The sequence below is a fragment of the Beta vulgaris genome, chromosome 5, assembly GCF_026745355.1.
Source record: "Beta vulgaris subsp. vulgaris cultivar EL10 chromosome 5, EL10.2, whole genome shotgun sequence".
Taxonomy (NCBI): domain Eukaryota; kingdom Viridiplantae; phylum Streptophyta; class Magnoliopsida; order Caryophyllales; family Amaranthaceae; genus Beta; species Beta vulgaris.
Window position 1 is genome coordinate 9813052 of NC_079206.1, and position 18209 is coordinate 9831260.

Below are 18209 nucleotides of genomic sequence, written 5' to 3' on the forward strand. Positions count from 1 at the left end.
GAATGGACATATCTTTCAATCTATAAATGATTTTGAGGTGATTCAAAGTGGAGGTGATAGCTTGTTCCGAGAGCTTTCCAATGATAGTCATATGTCCAATTCCGGTGAGAAACGAGAAAGTTATGACGGTTTTACGAAGAACTGACAAAACTGACGGGTTCTGTCCGCCCGCGGTTGTCGAGCGCGGCCGCGGGGTGTCGAACCGCAAAGCCTAATTTTTTCCGGTTTTTTGTTATTAAAAAGGGTATAAATAGAACCCTAATTAGGTTTATCATTATTCTTCATCTTTAAACACATAGTTTGAGAAAGAGAAAGCTTTAGAGAGATCTCTTGGGTGCTTTTGTAATCTCTATCAAACATTCATCGATTCTAGTGCAGATTCGTGGTTTTTCTCCCAGTTCTTGGGTTTCCACGTAAAAAAGTTTCTGGTGTGTTCTTTCCTGCTTTATTATTTGATATTCTATTATTGTTTGATATTATTTCTAGATTGATAGTCAATAGAACTTACAAACCCCTCCAAATTTCTCCCCTCATCAACACACAACCTCATAAACACCAAGGTCCTCTCCCTCTCCTCTCTCACACTCATGAAGCAAATCTTTTCTTCTGTCCAAAGGGAGTCCTCACACATTAGGGAATAAGATCCCGACACCATCATCTTTTCAAGGATACAGACAACCCTAATGAGGTTGTAGTGGCGCATGTAAGATACAGAAATTTCAGATGATGTTTGAGAGTTTCTCACCGATGAAAACAAGACCAAATTTGAATTTTATTCATTGTTATTTGGATATTATAGACAAATAGACAATATTGATCTGGTGTGAAAACTCCCACGTTCATGGATTCTCCATCGGAAATTTATAGCTCCTACGTCCACAGTTTTTACAGATAAGTGGACAACCAAGGCACATATTAATTGTAAAGCGCAATACGTACAGTGACATAGTAACTGAACGGAGTAGATTCAATATTCAAACTTTTGATTCCTCCTAAAAAACTTGCCTCAGTTAAACGAAGCGCCTCTTGCTTGTCAGTCAGCAAAGCAGCAATACAGTGGTAGCATCTACAAGAGCTACACCTACACTCACAAATATATTAGAATGGTATATATAGCAAAGGCAACAAGCAGAGGTTGAAGATGGTAAATCAGGAAACAATTTCAGAGGTCGTGAAAAAAAATTATTTAAAATGTAATGACAGGGAAGAGACTGAAATAAAAATAAAAAATTCTCTACAAGATGATTCCTTAATATCTAATAGAATTCCGGTCACCAACAAATATGAATATGTCCTAGACCATGGCCAATTGACAATCACTACAGCGTGATTGTAGCAAACTAGCAACTCCAGTGTTGGGATATATAATGTAAGTCCCTAGTGCAAACACTATAAGACGAGTCCATTCACTCTTACCATGACAATGATGAAATGCAGTCAACATTGAACATCCTCAAGCCCGTCATAGTGTAATCAACATGGGAGATTCACTTTTTATCTAAAGGCTAAAAAGCATCTTCTGGGGTATGCAAATTTCGACCAATGAACACAACATACGAGAACTGAAACACCCGACTCATACTTCCCCAAGAGTCAAAAGTATCTAGTAGAAGTGCCAATTTCACATTACAATGAGTAACATCCACTAGAGAAGCAAGATAAGAATTTTCTTCAATCAAAGCTCATTTCCCTCTTGCCTGCCATACAATTTGGAAATGGAATGAGGTCAATCCCTCATATTGTCGGTAGAAATTCTGATTTCTTACAATGAGTCTAACTAGTTTTCAGGTGCAGGGCTTTTAAAGTATCTAAGGCGCTTACAATTGCTTTTGAACACCAGCCATCAATAAAATCTTATTAAAGCTGGGAAGAAAGACAAAAACAAAAGAGCAAAAACAAAAACAAAAACGAAAAACATTCCTCTCTTACTCTGATAGCATCTGTTGAAGAGGATTTGAGGTCCACTTTCTGAGTAATAATATTTTCTGTCAACAATAATTTTGAAGGTAACAAGTCCAACCATATCCTGCTTCCCAGAATATATATGAATAAATTCACCAGTAACCTCCAGCAATTAAGACACTCAGCCTTCTTTCCTGTTAAAATTTGCCTTTCGTCAGTATCTGTGCACCTCCTTTTTAGAAATAGAATAACGTGTATCTAAAGATGCACAAGGTGTACTCTCCATATCAGAAATAAGTAAACTTACTTCCTCTTTCTTCGATCAGTGCCGCTATTCCTCATGTCATTCTTTGCAACGCCAGATCCAGGAGGGATTGCATATTGCATAGGAGAAAGGGCTGGAGAAGAAGCAGACGTGGCAGGAATAGCAGGAGGTAGGGGTGGTGGGGCAGCAGTTGAAGCTGGAGGAGCAGGATCAGGTTCAGGAAGGGGTCTGGGTAAGATGTGTTTCAGCCTATTGTTTCTGTAGTTCTTCCAGAAATAAAACTGTTGTCTGTGTGCCAATTCCTGAAAATTTGAAGCATTCATATATCATGTGAACTTCCTGGAACAAAAAAAATATTCACTGGAATCTACTGACAAACATTATTGCATTTTGCAGCTGACAACAGTCTATTTCTCCTATATGAATTAAGGAAACTGAAGGTGTCTAATTTATATTGCAAATTTTTGTAAAGAGAAAAAGATATATTTTGGCCACTGTAAAATCCAACCTATTAAGATAACCCAATTATTAGGAAGAAATCCACAATGGCAATGGCAATGGCAATGAGCTTCAGTGCACCTCCACACCCATGTATGCATTTTACTTCAAAATTTCCAAACCACTTAATACTACCTCGAGAATGATAATAAACATTCATGGAAACACACACAGACATACTTGAGGGTGGAATTCCATTACCATTAACATGAAACTTTCCTTGCAAAATTACCGCTTACCAAACAAGTCTTTTTTGGAAAATTTCTCATAGTATCCCTGAGATTCAGCAAAATAGCCAAAATACCTCTGTTTTTGGGAATCACTCTAATGATCTTTTGGTTGCTGTTTGGTATCCAAATTTCAAGATACTCTTACTCGTGTGGACAGGCTACCGTCATTATGGAAAAGGGAAAGACATAATTGCTTCCTTGTGGTAATTGTGTCTACTTCAGTTATCGAGGACTTGGATTTGAGGTAGGTTTAAATTAGGTAAAAGTTAGGGGTTCAAATTGGATTTGACTCAAGCTCGAATGAGAGAGAGTAAAGAAGACATCTATGTCAGCTATTGCAAAAAAACAGACAAGAAGATAGAAAGTAGAAAAGAGGACGACTACACTGTTGGGTATATGGCGTGATATGAAGCTCATGGAGGTGTATGGGTGTGGAGATGAGGTTGCGTAAAGGGAAAACGTCATATTGGGCATAAGGCGAACTTTGAATAGGCATATCTTTCAATCTATAAATGATTTTGAGGTGATTCAAAGTGGATGTGATAGCTTGTTCCGAGAGCTTTCCAACGATAGGTCATATGTCCAATTCCGGTGAGAAACGAGGAAGTTATGACTGATTTACAAAGAGCTGGCAAAACTGCGAGAGCTGACCGCGACTCGCGGCCAGCACCGCGACTCGCGGCAGGCATCGTGACTCGCGGCCAGTTCTGCGACTCGCGGTTTTGCTGGGAAAAATTCGACGCGTTATTTTTCCGGTTTTGCTTAATGAGAGTATAAATAGGTGCCCTAATTACGATTATTGTATTATTCATCATTATTCACATATTAGAGAGAGAAAAAGCTATAGAGAGAGTTCTTGAGTGCTTTTTTGTAATCTTTCTTGAATAGTCATCGATTCCTAGTGCATATTCGTGGTTTTTCTCCCAGTTCTTGGGTTTCCACGTAAAATTTCTGGTGTGTTCTTTCCTGCTTTATTATTTGATATTCTATTATTGTTTGGTATTATTTCTAGATTGATAGACAATAGAACTTACACAAAGTGGTGAGAGGCAAGAAAACTAACGTTTTAAGACTTAAGACTGACCAGTATCAGTAAAGGTTTTTTGCTGAGAAACAATAAACTCAATGGTACTTGAAAGATTTCTAAACACAAAGGGGTAAATTTTGGCTACTTCGCTAAACCTCAAGGGTAGAATGAAAATTTTCTTTATTTGTTGCAGCTGACAATCAGATTGCAAAAACCATAGAGGAGAACTGGGGGGAGGGACTAAAACCTTGATTTCCCTGCTTACACAGAGCACAGACTCACAGCTAGGGATTAAAGAGCATGTTATAGCCTGGCCTCTAAAATTTCAACCCTGCTACATCTCGTGATCCCTAGTTAATCCACAAAGTCTTCCAAAATTTATTTTTCATCCATTTCTCTCCAAAAGATACAACTATTTTTCCGATTGAACCAATTGACTCCCTCCGTCCACAATAGGTGTCTCATGAGAGAAATACACACATATGAAGTTATACATTTGCTTATAAACATAAATGAACCTCGGTAATGTTTATTAGCTCAATGTATTGAGCCATGGAAATGATGACTTTGTGGGATAATAAACACAACACCTTTACTTTTTTTTGGGTGTAGAAATTAGCTAGCGTTTACTGTCTGTGGGATAAGCACAACATAGGATTATGACATTATGAGGATTTTTTAAAAAAACTTGAGGGAAGCCAAGGACGACCTGAATTGAGGGATTTGAAAAGGAAATAAGCAAAATGGGATTCCAAGAGCATATAGCACCAGACAGAAGCGGATGAAGAAAGAGGACATGATGGTCACTAGAGAAACACTCCTCGTTCATAAGCCGATCCTTCCTTTGGAATAAAGGCTTGGAAAATGCTGTTCGAAACAATGTCGTTTACTGTTTCTGGAATTGAAATTGCCAATTGTCACATGGAAGGAAGATAGATCACACTCAGAAACCCACATCCTACAGATGTGAACTTGAGAGGGGGGGGGGGGGGGATTCCAGCACATCATTTGCAAAAGCAGTCAAAACAATAACAAATGATTCCTCAGATGTCATGTCAAACAAACGGATAGCAAAGTCTTAATCAAGATGAACATATAATATATGCTCTTTGTACGATCTAGTAAGCACACAATAACATAGTTTCATTTCAATCTAACTTCGAACAAACATATATGTTCATTTATTTCACCTGAAATTCCCCCGAGTTAAACTAAGGATCCAATCTGAACTTACCTGAACTATTGTAACCATTTAGTTGTAAAATAAACTTGGGTGCCCTTATCATGAACTTATACTCTTATCTGACCTAATTTTACCTGTAACCTTTTTTATGTTATGGTGAGAAGAACAAAGTGTAAACAACAATTTAAAAATTGTCTTAAATTACCTATTGTGAAGTTGCGAGTAAAGAGTAAAGACCAATACATAGAGATAAAGATTAATAGCCCACATATCATATTACTAGCTCATGGGAACAAGTAGGTAAACTGACACAAACTTTGCTATTTCCAAGAATTATTGTGTTACATTAGAATCATATAACCTGGAAAAGGGGGGGAAACGGTGACATGGAATAGGACGAAAACCTTCACTCTGAATGGTACATATCACTAACCAATAATATGTCTAGCAACTTTTACTTCTTTATCATGCCCAACATATAATGCATCATAGTCAAGAGAAAGGAGAGATAAGAAAACAAAATAACCTTGCTCCCAGGATGAGCCATTGCATTGCGGAAGTTTGCATTTTGCAGAAGCTCGAGGAAGAACAAGCAGTGTGGATACCTGAAATTGACAGGGTCATATTGTGCATGCAAGCAAAAAGACTAGCTAGTATATTTCCATAAAATAATTAACAAATTCGGCAAATTGCATGAGTGTCAGGCAACCAAAGATTTAAATATATAAACATACATACATTATAAATTTAATGTATTCTGGCCGCTGCCAATACTGAAGATATTTTAAATAGCCAATGAAAGCTTCATCGTCAAAGTAGCGATTCTGTGCCAAATCTGCACATAGTATATACCTATCCATTTATTAGAGAGTTCACACTGTAAAATATCAGCTATAAGTGATGTGACATACAATGGATGTAAGTTGGATTTGCAAGACACTGAACAAACTCCAATTCAAGCAAAAAGCGCTGGCGTCCATCATCTGGATCCTTGTAGACATTTTGAGTCCTGAGAATCAGCATCCATAAAGCAAACCACTATTAGGAAGAGAAAACAGCAGAGAAGAGCAATGAGGATTTCTATCAATGAGTGCAAGTGCGATTTAGGAGAGCACGAAAAGAATAAGGAACTTTACAAGGACTGAGAGTTAGATGTGTCGTCAGCATCATTTGAAGAAGCCATCAATCAACAAATAAACTCAGATGAACTATCTACTTTGACTTGTCTGCAATCAATAAAGGCAGTCACATAAATGCCACATAATAGTAGAATCCAATTTACGTTTTGGAAACACTGGTTCTTTGTGCAAAGCAAAACCAAAGTGTAGCACATTCCTCTCTAAGAGAGCAACAGCAACAAGAACTATAGCGCCAAAATTTCTGATAACAACACATTCCAACATACTTCCTCTCTACTTTTGAATGCAACACTTCCCATTTTAGGAAGCTTCAATCTAATTGCAACATCCTTTCATTTGGAATTGAATTCTCTCTATCTCACACTATCGCATGGGTCCCTCTTTTTATCTCTCTATCTCTCTCCCTCACATCTCCTTGATCCACGTGCCTCACCCCACCCCCCTTCATGTTGCAATTAAAAGTAAAAACAAGTTGTATAATACAAGTAAAAAAGGATGAGAAATATTCATCAACAGAATGATATTGCCACTTACATCAAGCCAAAATAGAGATATGTAACTGACAACCAGCAATGAATCTAGACTACTGAAAGGAGGACAAAAATGAATGGCACTGAAGAACGTAAATCCCCCTCCAGCCAGCCAAAAAAAAAGCTTCATGAGGCATATGTACAAAGGAGCGCATTTATACAGAGTATAAAAGCAGTCCAACTGACATGCAACCACTTATCGACATTCTACCTTAAAAGCAAATTTAAGCACTCTATTCTTGTAGAAAAACAATTCTGATAAACTTCATTGGGCCCACACACAAGCCCATGTTGGAGGATAGAGTGACCACATACAAGGTTGGTCAGGGTTCCATCCTAAAACCAATTGGTGATAGGTGGAGTAACCCACCAATCTATATGTTAGTCATTCTCTATCTAATTCTTCAATGTGGGACAATTATTTCTAACTCACATGTGGGCTTTACTCTTAACAAATTCAGCTATTAAAAAATAAAGAATATGGTGTTCGTTGTACACAACAAGATCAATGAGCAGTTCTACAGAAAACAATTCATACAGTAATGAACTAAGGAAAAGGGTAAAGCCGAGAGGTGTCTCGAGATTCAGAAGATTGCATCTCATTCAAACAATAAAGTACATGTACAACGGTGCAATTCGTGACATTAAAATTGATACCAAAGTTCGCAACAACTGCTAGCACAAACCAACTAGAGAACACATATAACATCACATTCGTGCTTCAGTCAAGTGATAGCTCTTCTAGTTATCCAACCAAGAGAAAAGAATCAAATAAAACAAGCATAATAAATTGCATCATTGGCAGAAAAATTTCAGAACGTGCATTCAAGCTAGGATCTTTCATCTCTTTCCAGAAATCTAGATAACTTTTTCTTCCTCTTTATTGGGTAAGTTCAATTATTTTACCTTGAAAGTTAGAATATGAAATTGTCAAATTAAAAAAGTTTAAAGGACAAATACATCACCACATGTTCAACACTAGTAACCCAACAAATTCAATTATCAAATTGTGATTTAAGGGATTCTAAATTCTGTCTCTTTATACAAATACAATTTCATAATCAAATTACAGAATTTCATGAACAACATATAACATTTCCCAACCAATATCTCATAATTCCAGCAGAAAAACAGTCAATCAACAACAGTCAACACTAGAAAACCAAAACTAACAGTAGAATAAGCCAATATACTTTATAATTTTATACTTGGAATTATGCACCAAAAAAAGGGGAGATCAAAGCCTTAAGTTTAGATTAGTTCAATAATTTCAACTTTTAAATCAACATTAGTTGTAAAAATTTAAAACAATCTTTACGAATTAACAGAATAACAGAAATAATATACCGTTACGCTGCAAACTTGCATAGCTCTTGAAATCTATTAACGGTGGAAATCATAAAATTCAGACCCAAGAAATTAGAGAGAAGAGAGAGGAAATCGACAGCTTAATTATTGGAAACAAATGGAGAGAGAGAAGAACAAGTGTTAAAAATTCATGATGTTTCTTTCTACAGAGTGCAAAAAAGAATGGTGAAGTAATTAACATGTCAGACTATTGAATTTATTATCCCCGTCAAAAGAAAAAAAAATATTATCTGATTGGGTCAAGTTTTTGCGTTGGGCCTAATTTTCTGGCTTAAAATTACCAATGCTAGGTTGGGAAAGAAAACTAAGGATCAAAGATTAGTTGGGAAGCACTACTCTCAACTCTCAAGTTCCACATTTTAAAAAAAAACAATAATTTAATTTATTAATTCAAAGTCATATGACATTGCCGCAAGTTCTACCTTTTAAAAATCCAAATCAAGAATTTTCTCCCATTTATTTAACATGTCATACATTGCCGCAATCTCAAACAAACCTTTGTTACTTGTCACATAATGTGAACCAGATATACGACGAGTTAGAAGGTAAAATTCTCTCAAAAACACAACCAACCTTTCCACTTTTTTCCAATCATCAAAATCAGGGGGGTTTTCATTTTCATTCAAACCATCACCATCAGGAAGAGATATCCCACTAAATACACGCTGAAATTTCAAAGCAGTATCTAACATAGTGTATGTTGAATTCCAACGAGTAGGAACATCAAATGACAAAGAAGACTTATTATCTATATGAGCCTTTTCAGTAAGATCTTTGAATCTAGTAATTCTTGCAGGAGAATTTTTGACATACTTCACAGCATTTCTAACTCTATCAATAGACACAACATGTTCCTTAATGTCGTCCCAAACAATAAGATTAATTATATGAGCAATGCATCTAATCTGCAGAAATTTTCCATCACTAATATAACCAGATCTTTGAACCATTCTTTTCAAGTGCAAACAAGCAACATCATTGGAACTAGCATTGTCAACTGTGATAGTTAAAAGCTTATCCTCAATACCCCATGATTCCAAACATGCCTCAACAGTTTTCCCAATGGCTTCACCTTTGTGATTAGAAATTGGACAAAAATTTATTATCTTTTTATTCAATTTGCAATCAATATCAATAAAGAGAGCAGTGAGACACATATAGTTAATTCTTTGAATTGATGTCCAAGTATCAGTTGTCACACAAATAGATTGTACATGTTACACCTCCTCAACTAGCTTAAGTATATTGTTGTTGATTGTGATTGCAATAACAACATCTTCATTTGGTGGTATTTGGGAGAGAAAAAGAGGTGGTTGTTCGAACCAGTTCTAGTTTTGTTTCTTTTGTTTTTATTACTTGTTGTTTTGCTCTAAATGCTTGGTCGTTACGTATCATATGGAGTGTTTAAGCCTTTAAGTCTACATTCGTGATTTATTTGTAGGTGATACTTCATCCATTATGAATTACTTGTAACAAATCGACAGTCACATTATTTTGATTTTATCATCTAGTCTGATTAATATTTCGGTTTTTTCACCAGGTACCCCTGAGATTTCACGAAATGCATCAGGTACCTTCATTGTTTGGGAAATGCACTAAATTCCCCTAAGGTTTAACTGAATTGCACCAAATGCCCCTAATAAGGAACGACGTTAAACTATTGTTAGTTCTTATTCACAGAATTGCCCTAATGTTGTCTTCTTCCTCCTCTTTATCTCTCATCCCTCCCTCCTTCCTCCCCTTTCCCTCCCCTAGAATTTTCTCTCTCCTACCCCCAAGAACTAGCCACCATTAATGGAAGTCGAATTTGTGCTTAATCTCTTTGATTCTTACTAGTTTGACCTCGAAATTCCAAAATCTCAACCCTCCTAACAATTCAAACCAAAATTCGAAAAAATCACGCCAATTTTTTCTCCCAAAATCATCCCAAATCCCAACCCTCCCTTCATTACCATCATCTTCTGAATCATTTGGAGTCTTCTTCCTCGTCCCTTTGATTTGCCGCCCTTCAGACCAGTGGACCCATTAGTCTCTTCACTACTCTAATGGCACCACCACTGTGCCCACCACCCCCGATGCACCGTCGCCCTCCAAACACCAGAAACCCTCGCCAATCATTCACCACAGTCGCGACGCACCGTAGCGCCACCAGTGCTCCTATCTCCTTCGCACTCTCCTTTATTTCATCTGCTCACCCCTGCTCCTGTTCGTTGTTGTGCCTCACTGCTACTCACCGGAGATCGACGAATGTTATCGCCGCCTTCCGACGCTACCGTCTAAACTACTGTGTGAAAAAGCACCTCAAAATTACATACCATTAACTTCTTCATCCACCTTTTCTCTCTTCTCGTTTCTTTTCTTGTTTCTTTTTCTTTATTTTTATTTTTCGAAAGGGCTGGGGGTGGTGGGGGTCGTGGGGGTGGGAGGGTGTTGGGCTGTAGGGGAGGGGGAGGGTGGTGGTTTTCAGGGTTATGGATGGTTGGGCAAGCGTGGGAAGGGAGGATTGGGAGGTTGGGCGGGTGGCTAGGCAAAGAGGAGGGTGGGTCTGCAAGTGAGATGGTTGGGGATTTAGCTAATTAGGTTTAATTAGAGATAATTAGGAGGGAGGAGAGATAAAGAGGAGGAAAAAGACAACATTAGGGAAATTGTGTAAATAAGCACTTACGACAGTCTAACGTCGTTCATGATTAATGGCATTTGCTGCAATTCACTCCAACCTTAGGGGTATTTGGTGCATTTCCCAAACAACGAGGGTACTTAGTGCATTTAGTAAAACCTCAGGGGTACCTGGTGGAAAAACCTATAATATTTCATGTAAGATTAAACATAGTCATCTTAAATCTTGTTAGATTTGTTTCAATCCATACTTTAAAAATATCAACATTAATTATTTTTACTTATAGATAAATAGATGATAGTATTGGTCAAAGTTGTGTATTGGGAGGCGTGAAAATTCTAGTGTTAGAAGTAATTTGGAACTGAATGGTTGTTGCTATACGTATAATCTTCGTTTCTAATTAATCTACATATTTTACTTTTCACCATAATCAAGGAAAAAATAATAGAATGAGAGAGGGAGAGGGAAAAAATGAAAGAGAAGAAAAAGTAATCAATTAAAAAGTACATCTTATGGTCAAATTAATAAAAAAAAAAACATTTCATGGGGGATTTCATTGGTGTTGACCCTTGAATTTTGAAGATGACTTAACCACAAAAGACATATTGTATTTTATTTATGTTATTGCTAGGTAATTCATTCTCGAGCAAAGAGAATATTTGATTGGAGATTAAAATGGAGAATTAATCAGAAGATCGAAGTGAAGATGTTTGAGTGATGAAGTATCAAACATGGAGTGAAGATTAGAATATTTTCTTGTTAAGGTTGAGTGAAAGCTCAATTTAGTTTGTGGTGAATTCTCAAAAGGAACTTGGTTCTGTTCCCATGAAAAGAACAGACATTGGCACAGTTGGGAACAAGGTTAAGGAACAGACTTATAAACAGCTTTAGAACACCTAAATAACTCCTAAGTGGTGCGCCTAACATTACTTGTGCGCCCAACAGGTTAGTTAGGCTAGTTTGGACTAAATCCACTATTTTAGGGAGTTTGTTATTAGTTTGTTAGGAAAAGATTTGAATTGATTTTCTGATTTAATTAGGATAAATATCAAAACGTTTTAAATCTTATCTTTTATATTTTAATTAAACTAAAAGATTTTGTTTTCAAAATTAAATATAATTTTCGGTTTTTAAAAAGATTTTCTTTTTAAATATAAAAATGATTTTCGTTTTAATCAACTTATTTTAAAGATATTTTTCTAAAAACTATTTAAAGTAAATATTTTATTTACTCCCCAAGAAATCAGTTATCATGCCTAAACACTACTGCTACACGTTTATAGTTAGTGGTTAGTAGGTTTAGTTAATTATTTCCCAAGTCTTAATCAATTTAAATAGTTTAATTATTCCCAAGTATTAAAACCACGTAATACTCACTGCTTCTTAGTTTTAAGTTAAGTAGTGGAGGAAGTGGATTAATTACTTCTCAAGGAATATTTAATATAAACTAATTAATTAATTAAAGTCATGGACATTATGGGATAATGGATTAAGTAGTGGATAGTATATGTCTTGCCTAAATTTGTCTATAAATAGGTGCCTAAACCTTAGAACATTTTGGTGAATTCTCAAAAGGAACTTGGTTCTGTTCCCATGAAAAGAACAGACATTGGCACAGTTGGAACAAGGTTAAGGAACAGACTTATAAACAGCTTTAGGAACACCTAAATAACTCTTAAGTGGTGCGCCTAACATTACTTGTGCGCCCAACAGGTTAGTTAGGCTACTTTTGACTAAATCCATTATTTTAGGGAGTTTGTTATTAGTTTGTTAGGAAAAGATTTAAATTGATTTTCTGATTTAATTAGGATACATATCAAAACGTTTTAAATCTTATCTTTTATATTTTAATTAAACTAAAAGATTTTGTTTTCAAAATTAAATATAATTTTCGGTTTTTAAAAAGATTTTCTTTTTAAATATAAAAATGATTTTCGTTTTAATCAACTTATTTTTAAAGATATTTTTCTAAAAACTATTTAAAGTAAATATTTTATTTACTCCCCAAGAAATCAGTTATCATGCCTAAACACTACTGCTACACGTTTGTAGTTAGTGGTTAGTGGGCTTAGTTAATTATTTCCCAAGTCTTAATTAATTTAAATAGTTTAATTATTCCCCAAGTATTTAAAACCACGTAATACTTACTGCTTCTTAGTTTTAAGTTAAGTAGTGGAGAAGTGGATTAAACTTCTCAAGGAATATTTAATATAAACTAATTAATTAATTAAAGTCATGGCCATTATGGGATAATGGATTAAGTAGTGGATAGTTTATGTCTTGCCTAAATTTGTCTATAAATAGGTGCCTAAACCTTAGAACATTTTGGGTCTGGCTTAGCTAAATATTCTTAGTTGTCTTAAGAGTCGGTGTCTTTCCTAAGAAATTCTATCTTACTTTATTCGAGTTATTACTCTTCCATTGTCTTACAAATTGTATTTTTGTGTTAAGGGTTTGAGTGAACTCTTGTAAGTGTGAGAAACTTTGAGTGAAGCAAGAGAAAGAGAAAGAGAAAGTAACTTCGAGTGAAGTTTGAGAGGAACGACAATTGTGGGAACTGTCGTTGGAACTTGAGTTTAGTAACTTAAGTTGTGGCTCGAGAGAAAAGTAATAGATTGTAAACAGAGTTGTTTTGGCCTATTATAGTGGAAAGTTTGAGTTAAAATCCCTTGTGGTCGAGGTTGTTTCTTCCTATTGGGCCTAGGAAGTTTTTCCTCTCTAAAATCTCTCGTGTTCCTATTGTGTGTTCCCAAGTTAACTTTAAATTTCTCAAAAAGTATTATTTATTCTCCCACTATAATTCACCCCCCCTCTTATAGTGGTCATATTATACAACAATTGGATAAAAGGTATGGGCTTATGGGGGATCATATCCTAAAATGTAGTTCCTTCGTTATGAAATAAGTGAAACACTTCTATCAACAAACTCTCACATAAAAGAAATAATTGTTTCACTTATTTTAAAACGCATGAAGTATAACAAAAATATATAAATTAAAGAAAATGTGCCAAAAAGAAAATGTGTAATAAGATAAGTAAAACGGTGGAGATAATTTCCAAGGACGAGCCTTTCCCATTAGCCAATATCATGATTATGTGATCTCATCTCTTAACGTGTGATTTTCTTCACAATTTCGCATTCCTATATCTAAATGGTAGGTAATGGATGTTAATGCAAATTTATGAATAAAAACATATATTTGAGAATGAATTTTCATTATCTTGGACATTAATATGAGTTTTTCTTACAAAATTACACTAGATTTCATAACTATTACTGCAATTTGTGATCATTAGGGGATAATCTAAGGGTTGTGATCACTTGGGGGATAATCTAAGGGTTTTGTAATTTATAAGTGTGTGATCAACAAGATCTCTAAGAAAAAAGGTTGTGGACTTTGTGGACCACAACCGTAATGGGCCAGACCCTACTTGAAGAAGTGAATGTGAAACGTTAGGTTTAAAATTTAAACCTAAATGTTTAATAATTAAGATTTGAGCGTTCGGTTCATATGATTATGGTATGAGGTATGAGTTTAGAATGAGCAAAATTCATATTAATGTTTGTTTAATAAATTGATAGATTTAAAACTCATATCTCAAACTCATAAGGTATGGGGTTTAGAAACCCAAGAAAAAGGTGGGTATGGCTCATATCAATACCTCTGGCCTCTGGGTATCAAAAAAAAATTTAAAAGATGGTCATTCTAAAGGTATATAACCAAAAGGTATATCTCAAGTTATGTTATAACCCATTTTAATCTTACAAGAATATACATTGCACAATTTGAAACACTAGTTGTTTTAATTTATAATGCGTTTTCCATACTCATTTAATTAATCTACGAATATTTAAAGCTTTCTAATTTGCAAATTTTGTGTTCACCTATATTTATTTTTTTGTTATTTTCATTAGTAAATTGATTGGACAGGTTGAAGCGAGTAATTTTGGATTAAAAATATAAACTTCAACCTAATAAGATGAATTATTTGTCTCAACGCTGAGTGACCCGAACAAGGAGGATGAGAGATTTGGTCCACTTTATAATTCAAATGAGGTTCCATACTAAAATCAATTGGTGATAGTAGGAGTAACTCCTCTACCTAAAGTGTAACAATCTCTTCTCTTTCTTCAATATGGGACACTCATAAATGGGTTTTCAATGGGTTTCAACAATATAAGATCAGTATATTATATCAACTTCTAGACAGTAAATTTTATCACCATATCCTTGTGATGGGGTATGGGGTGATATGTTCACACATTTGGTTAAATTGAAGTGTTGTCTTTCCCTACACTAGGAAGAACATTGCTCTTTACTGGTGAAATTACCTAGAATTTGTAGATGGCTATGAAAATGACTAAACATAAACTGTAAAGAAAAGAAGAAAAGGAAAAGAGAGAAAGCAAAGTGATGGGAATGAGCAAGACATCATCAAGGCAAAGCAAGCAAAAAGTGAAACAAAGAAGACAGTACCCAATGATTTCCCCATGCAATTGCCAATTTGCCAAGACCAAAGAAGGTCATGCCTAATCTATGAACATAACATAAAGAGCAATAAAGTAAGGCCCCAATTTCAGGGGAAAAGCTATGTAAATAGCAACCAAACAAGCCGTAGCTTGCCCAACACCCCATCCCCTGCCCTACAAAAACAGGAAATGTGCATGTATTGCTTTTACTACAGATTTTATTTTTCTCCTTTTCTTTTGTGGCTTGCCAAGATCTCTGGTCCCTGGTTTCGACCCGGGACCACACAGAAGAACCTCAAAATCAAACCAACTTATTCCTCGCAAGCTTCCGCGAGGGAAATGATGCAAGCGAGACTCGATCCTGGTGGTCTTATAGGAATTTTGATATGTGACTGGTGTTAATCATGCTAATTAAACCAACTTATTCCTCGAAAGCTTCCGCGAGGGAAATGATGCAAGCAAGACTCGATCCTGATGGTCTTATAGGAATTTTGATATGTGACTGGTGTTAATCATGCTATCATGTCACTACGTTGGTTTTGCTTGCTTCTATAAATCTGCAAACAACAAATTTGCACCAACTTAAAGATTAAAGCAAAGAAAGTCCATGACCATCCTCAAAACAGGTGCATATAAGTTATAACCATAGCAGGCCTTCATTAGCAATTAGCATATCAAAATTGGTGCGTAAAAGATTTGGGGCTCACCCCGGGTGATTAATCAGACAATCAAAGTACATAGACCGGAAACCAAAAATATACGGATCCAATCTTTGTGTCCTATTATCTTCTGTGCCATAATTTTGTTGCGAAACATAGAGATCAGAACATTATCAAATGCATCACAAACACAAACGTGGACGTATAAAATCATGAGATATAGTATGAAACTATGAGAATTCATATAATGTCAAAAAAAGAACAGAACTTATAAGAGAATTCATATGCATTAATCAGAGGACTTGCACATTCAGTTGTCTAATTTAAGGCAGAACACTGCGTCTATAAATGCTTCCCCCAGAAACTATATAAACAGACATCTTGTTAGAAACAAATGCAAAATTAAAGAAGGAAAAAGAAAAAGTTAATCTTTCTTTGAGGAAGCCCTGCTACTGGCTACACTCCACTGATCTGAAAACCCAGTTGAAGCAGCACCACCACAACCACATTTAGCTACAGTTCTGACACTCTCTATCAACTCTTCAGTACGCGCTTCTTGTGACAGTATCTCCAATAACTGCCCGGGACTAATGACGAGCTTCACCTTCCAAACACCTTCTTTTGCTGCTCCTTTATTATACCTTGAAAAAACATCAGTATTTGATCTCTTAAGAACATTACTTTGAGTAGTAGTACTCCTACTGTCAAAGGACATTCTATAAGCTGCTGCATTCCCCCCTCCTGTTGTACAGTTAGGTATACTCTTGGACCTAACATGACCGACCTTAACATCGAATGCGTCTTTACTCGTATGAAGCGGAAGAAGCAAGTATGACACTCCAGGATGAAGTTCTTCGCTGTTTAACAATGGCTTCCAAAAAAGATCATCACTCTTGAATATGGCGTGGCAAGGGAATTCTTCTAGGATAAACCCAACAGTTATAGGGCCATGGAATTCCATGATCCCGCCGTTTGCAGTCACAACTTGGATGGTCTGTGCTGCCTCCCCACCTCCCATCCCACCAAACAGGCAATTCCCCATGTTTTAGCTATAAGAAACTTTTCATCTTCAAAACTTCAGCAATTCAGTATGCTGAAATAATGAGGATCTCTGGTATAAATGCAGGAAGGTTGGTTTTTGGTTGGCAGAACATTCCTTTATATGATAACTATACAAAATTATGTTCTTTGGTCCCCCATCTTCCCTTTTTTTTCTTCTTTTGACTGAATAATGATAAGAAAAGGAACAAACATAAAGCAATCTGCCTTAAAAAATGAAATTGAAGATCTTAGAGTAATTCATATGTTAAACACAAATATATAGATCATGCTTAGCTAAGCCAAAGAAAGATGGTCAAGAAAAACACCAAAGACTAGCTCAGAAAAGGTGTCCACTAGTTCTCATTATATCCTTCACTTTCTCTTTAGCAAAGGCAAAATAGGCAATGTCTATATTCTATACACAAGGCCACAAGGGGAATGAGCATATTACATATATTTCTCGCTGCTTTGCTGCTTCTCCACTCAGTCTGCTGTCTGCAACAAACAAATATTCGCAATCCCGATGCATCACTATCGTCTAAAAGCGAGTTTAAAGCTTAATAATAGTGGCTATTAAGTCCACTAATATATGACATTCTTATTATAAGAACCACTGAACTGCAAAAAGAAAAGAAAGATTCCCCCTAAAACACTCTTAACTTTATGCCTTAATCTTCCTTCTAACTACATTTCTAATGCAAAAATGACCATTCTTTAACGATGTAATGAGCTACTATATACTTAAACTAGCAGTTCAAAAGGTGCTAACAAAAAGTATACCAAGTTGATAAGAAAAGAAACACTAAATAATGAAAACAAACCAGCCACTAGTAATTTCCTATTAAGTAGTGCCGCCGTCTCATGAAATCTTCTCCGGACAAAAGGAAATGGAAGGAACAAATAAAACCTTGTCACAGAATACTATCTAACTCGTACAAAAACTTCAAATAGCTATAGATAACAATATTCAAGTGTATAAACTTCATTACTAAGAGTCTTTGCACCGCGCAATGCGCATGGGTCTATAGCTATCCCCAAGCAAAAATCCACCGTGCATTCCCCCCAAAGAGGATGGGCTACCAACAATAAACGAGAATCGTCTATGCAATGTGTTTTACCTCCCCGTAGAACCCCTAGTCACCTATTGTAGGGGAACTGCGAAACACCACCTTTTTACATGCTCCAAATCTATTAAAAAAAATACCCATGTAGAAGGAAGTAAGGAAAAGGAACCACGCCTACTAGTTGGGTTGATGCCGTTAATCAGTAATCACTACTC

General features: G+C 35.9%; 2 protein-coding genes across 3 annotated transcripts; both read right to left on the bottom strand.

Moving 5' to 3' along the window:
* Window positions 1-750: 750 nt before the first annotated feature.
* LOC104892638 (mediator of RNA polymerase II transcription subunit 31) lies at window positions 751-8555 on the bottom strand. 2 transcript variants are annotated; one of them, XR_007274581.2, is made up of 8 exons: window positions 8122-8555; window positions 6242-6331; window positions 6017-6114; window positions 5844-5940; window positions 5632-5710; window positions 2210-2469; window positions 1930-2096; window positions 751-1081 (listed from the first exon to the last, which is right to left on the bottom strand). XR_007274581.2 is itself a non-coding variant. In XM_010678620.4 (7 exons), the coding sequence occupies exons 2-7, from the start codon at window positions 6286-6288 to the stop codon at window positions 2084-2086; spliced, it is 594 nt and encodes a 197-aa protein (XP_010676922.2). In that variant the 5' UTR covers window positions 6289-6331; window positions 8122-8555; the 3' UTR covers window positions 1559-2083. The 2 variants fall into 2 exon arrangements, 1 of the variants encoding a protein (XP_010676922.2); XM_010678620.4 differs by lacking the exon at window positions 751-1081 and having other exon boundaries at window positions 1559-2096.
* A 7554-nt stretch (window positions 8556-16109) lies between these two features.
* Window positions 16110-17958, bottom strand: LOC104892640 (hypothetical protein). The gene has a single exon (XM_010678622.4). It carries the CDS (start codon window positions 16929-16931, stop codon window positions 16314-16316), a length of 618 nt encoding a protein of 205 aa, XP_010676924.1. The 5' UTR covers window positions 16932-17958; the 3' UTR covers window positions 16110-16313.
* Window positions 17959-18209: the final 251 nt, after the last annotated feature.

What these genes read in the sequence shown, in the direction of transcription:
- LOC104892640 (XM_010678622.4), bottom strand. Translation starts at nt 16,931, where the DNA reads ATGGGGAATTGCCTGTTTGGTGGGATGGGAGGTGGGGAGGCAGCACAG.
- LOC104892638 (XM_010678620.4), bottom strand. Translation starts at nt 6,288, where the DNA reads ATGGCTTCTTCAAATGATGCTGACGACACATCTAACTCTCAGTCCTT. An exon ending in ACATCTAACTCTCAGTCCTT is followed by an intron (nt 6,115 to 6,241) that starts GTAAAGTTCCTT and finishes GCTGATTCTCAG; the next exon opens with GACTCAAAATGTCTACAAGG. An exon ending in TGGCTCATCCTGGGAGCAAG is followed by an intron (nt 2,470 to 5,631) that starts GTTATTTTGTTT and finishes TCAAATTTTCAG; the next exon opens with GAATTGGCACACAGACAACA.